The following is a 3,794-nucleotide window of genomic DNA, read 5'->3' on the forward strand; positions in this document are numbered from 1 at the left end:
CCAAGTATGCAGCCTGCAGCCTCTGGAAACATGAAGCCCATGAGAGAGCTAGGGAGACAGATTGCTTTTGTTTTGTGTATCTTACGGCCTTACATCTAGAGAAGCAAGTTGTAGCCTAAAGCACGCCTGTTTATGAGCACATTCAGGTGACTGCCACTATAATGGAATCGTGGGTGCACTGCTCGGAGCGCTTGGGTAACCATTCTTTGATTATCTGGATGGAAGTGCAGTTTGTAAGATCAAAGTGGACACCTCCTGAAAGTTACATTTATTACAAAAGGCTGAAGTGTCTACATTTGTAGGAATCAAAGGGACTTAAAGCAGAAAGACAGTAATATTCAATAGACCAATGCAATTCTTGACAGGATGGCAGCCACCTGAGTAGGTGACAGGAACAAGTAGTAATTTAATTCTGAAAGTTACCAATTCTGCCAGCTGCAGAGTTAAGCAAGGTGCTTGATATTGTGATAGCCACAGCCGGGGTCTGCGTGACGGGAAACCTGACCATCAAGCAGGCACTGAGGATACTTTCATAATTTTCCCCTTTGGAGAGTCCTTTGGTAGCATTTGGATCTCACTGTTTCAGAAAGGAGGGACCTCCTCTGCTATCACAGTGGAAGTAAAGAAAAATGCCATCATAATCAGTCAATATTACAGTGCTTGGAAAGCCATCATGGATGAATTCTAGTGCTTAAAACAGAGTTACCTCAGGTAGCAGGAGCCACACTGAGGCTGTTGTTCTGCTGTCTAAAAGCAGTTTTGTTGTGTTCAGGGCTCTTTGCATTCTTTTTTCCTATCCTGTACTTTTTTAAACATTTGAGGCAAGTTTTTCCGTTTATTTTTCACTTTAATATTTAAGAATTTTATTGTATTATTTTATTTATTTATTTATTTATTTATTTATTTATTTTGTATTTTAGGGAAGGGTCTACAGGGTGTTCAGGGTCTCACTACTAGATCAGACTCATAGTGATCCACCTGTTTACAGCTCCCAAGAACTGGGATTACAGGTGTGCACCACCATGCCCAGTCTCAATTGCTGTCTCAGCGTGCCTTGGGGCAGGGCCAGCACAGCAGGCCCGGGGATTGAACCCTGGCCCCTGCGCCTGCTTGCAGGTGCTTTAATGTGCTAGCTATTTGTCTGGCCCTAAATTTTTAAGAATTTTATATATCAAGCTGTGCATCCTCCAGGCATACCACGTGCACTGAAGTCTGCACACATTATGGAATAACTACGTCAACTCAGCTTGAGGCTCACCTCACGCACTCCCTACTGACTCCATTTTGGGTCCTTTCCTCAAGACTTTTGAATGATTACTTCAGGGAAGTCTGAGGAAATCCCTCACCCAGGCCCACTTTAAACGCTAAGCATATGCTTTCTTATATAACTAAAATGGTTTTCTAGTAGTTTTGGATATTCACGACATTTTGGCCAGTGCATACTATGGACGAATAAAGGTCTATTTCTTTTCAAAAACTTTGCAGTGTTAAGTCAGAAAAACTCTAACTCCACAAGTATGGAGAAATTGTTTATGTGAAATTGTTTTATTGTAGAAAAGAAATAACTTCTCTCCCATTTTATTGGCAAATGACTGAAATCCTCTTTGCTTCCCCAGGGGTTCATCTTTCTGTGAAGTGGAAATGAAGGATACACAGTCCTGATAATTATTAAATGCTTATTAAAATTTAAAGTGTTAATTACAAAAGTAACTTTGTACTTCATAGCTTTTTTACTGCAAACTTTTAAAGCTTATAATTACTTTTCTAAAATTTTATTTTACGGAAAGGTCTATACGGTATTCAGGGTCTCACTACTAGATCTGACTTGCAGTGATCCTCCTGTTTACAGCCTCAAAAGAACTGGGATTACAGGCATGCAACACCATGTGCAGTCTCAATTGTCATCTCAGTGCACCCTGGGTGCAGGGCCAGCACAGCAGGCCCGGGGATGGAACCCCTGGCCCCTGCGCCTGCTTTAAACGCTAAGCATATGCTTTCTTATATAACTAAAATGCTAAGGTATTTGGCTGGCCCAGTATAATTACTATGGTCAAAAGATAATATTGATTTTAAGGCACTTTAACTGGATTTTTATAGAGTAGATAAAGCTTTGATCACAGATATCTTTCTTGTAGCAACAGAAACAATATTTTTATATTATAAATATTTTAATATCAAAAGTCATAGTATTGGAATAGCTCTAATATGCCTTGGGTAACCTTTGGTCTCACTGTTGAAAAAATTCACTACTGACCATTAATGGTCCTCATAGTCATCAAACAAACCAAGTCTTATTTTCTTTTTCTTGGTCACAATGAAAAATAAAGAATTCATTTTGTAAAGATTAATCAATATATTATTGCTGAAAATTCTTCTTTAACTAGTGCTGAAATTAGGGCAAGGTTGTCACTTTATTTTTAAAATTTTATGTATTTGGTACAGGGTCTCACTCTGCAGCTTGGACTCATAGTGATCCTCCTGTTTCAGCCTTCCCAGCATGGGCATTAGAGGTGTATACCACCAGGCCTGGTCTTGGTGGCTGGCTCTGTGCACTGGGGGAGGAGCTGGCATGGGAGGCAGGACCAGGGATCAAACCTGGGTCCTTGGGCTTGGCTAGGCAGGTACTTATACTCCTGAGCTATCTCTGTGGCCCAGGATATAACATTTTAATTGAAATTTCCAGGTTTAAATTATGGAAATATCTATTTAAGAGCATTGCCTTCTACCATAAATAGATGAGTCCCCCAAAAATGTAGACTATAAACTTTATATTTTGGTTCATATTTTATACCGATTTCCTTTCAATATTCCTTTAGGGAAAGGTTAAGAAAAAACTCTGAAAACAAAAAGACAGAACCTAAAAGGAGAACGTGCAGTCCTGCCCGACGTATTTTCTGCCACTGCCACATTTTCCTCATTCGTTTTATCTCCATCCATTTCTCTTACCCTTAGCAAAGTTGGAGAAGGAGTGATCCACGCTTTCAGCACAATTTGTAATTTTCTACAGCTTGTAGGTCTTTTTCCCTTACTCTGGCATGATGCATATTGTTACCACCTGTTTTATTCCACCTCAGCAGAGATAATTGTCCTCATGGATCCTAGGTTTGACACACTTGGAAGTGAGCTATCTCCCCTCTCGCCCCTGACCCCTCTCTCAGCCGCTACTCACTCAAAAGGGTCGCTGGGATCTGCCCTCTGCAGTTCTGGAGGGATGGGTATTCTTTTGTAGTACATTTCCCAGTCGAAGGCTCCTCGCATGGCATCCCCAGCTTGTGCCTCATACCCAAAGTGATTGTGGTCAATGACATCGATCATGGGACACACGATGGTTCTGTGGTTTAGTGCAATTTGGTCTGAAAAATGAAAGCACAAAATAGGAAATGACATGCCTGCCTAGGTCATCTATCATTTTCCAGCGGAGAGACGCCTACAGATTGCTGCTAATGCGGAACGTTTGCAGCCTGGCCTCCCTGTCGTCATTAGAGCACTTTGCAGAACTCTCTGAGTGCTGGACTTAATGTGAGGGGACAGTGATTAGGTACAATTAGAGTTGTTGTGTTTTCCTCTAAGAAAGTTATGTCCCAGAGAGACTTGCATAGGTCCATTTAGCTCTACCTCTGTCACAGTTTTGCTCTGCCCTGTCCCCAATCTGTCATTTTATCATGTATTCAACGTGTATAGAGTATAAACAGTACTTGTGTTCCTTCAAGCATAGCACCAGGGCCTGCCGAGAAAATAGTGGCCTGCTTCTAGAAGTTCCAAAATGTAAATATTTAACTTTGTGTTTTTTTTTT

At 41.0% G+C, this 3,794-nt stretch overlaps 1 protein-coding gene across 1 annotated transcript in view; it reads right to left on the bottom strand.

Moving 5' to 3' along the window:
- Positions 1 to 3,794, bottom strand: part of Galntl6 (polypeptide N-acetylgalactosaminyltransferase like 6) — a 1,205,609-nt gene that overhangs the window by 213,085 nt on the left and 988,730 nt on the right. Inside the window, exon 6 of the mRNA XM_004640251.1 lies at positions 3,170 to 3,353. Coding sequence (XP_004640308.1) covers positions 3,170 to 3,353 — 184 coding nt within the window. The remainder of the gene's footprint in view (positions 1 to 3,169; positions 3,354 to 3,794) is intronic.

This window comes from Octodon degus, unplaced genomic scaffold, assembly GCF_000260255.1.
Source record: "Octodon degus isolate 3935 unplaced genomic scaffold, OctDeg1.0 scaffold00121, whole genome shotgun sequence".
In the NCBI taxonomy this organism is placed as follows: domain Eukaryota; kingdom Metazoa; phylum Chordata; class Mammalia; order Rodentia; family Octodontidae; genus Octodon; species Octodon degus.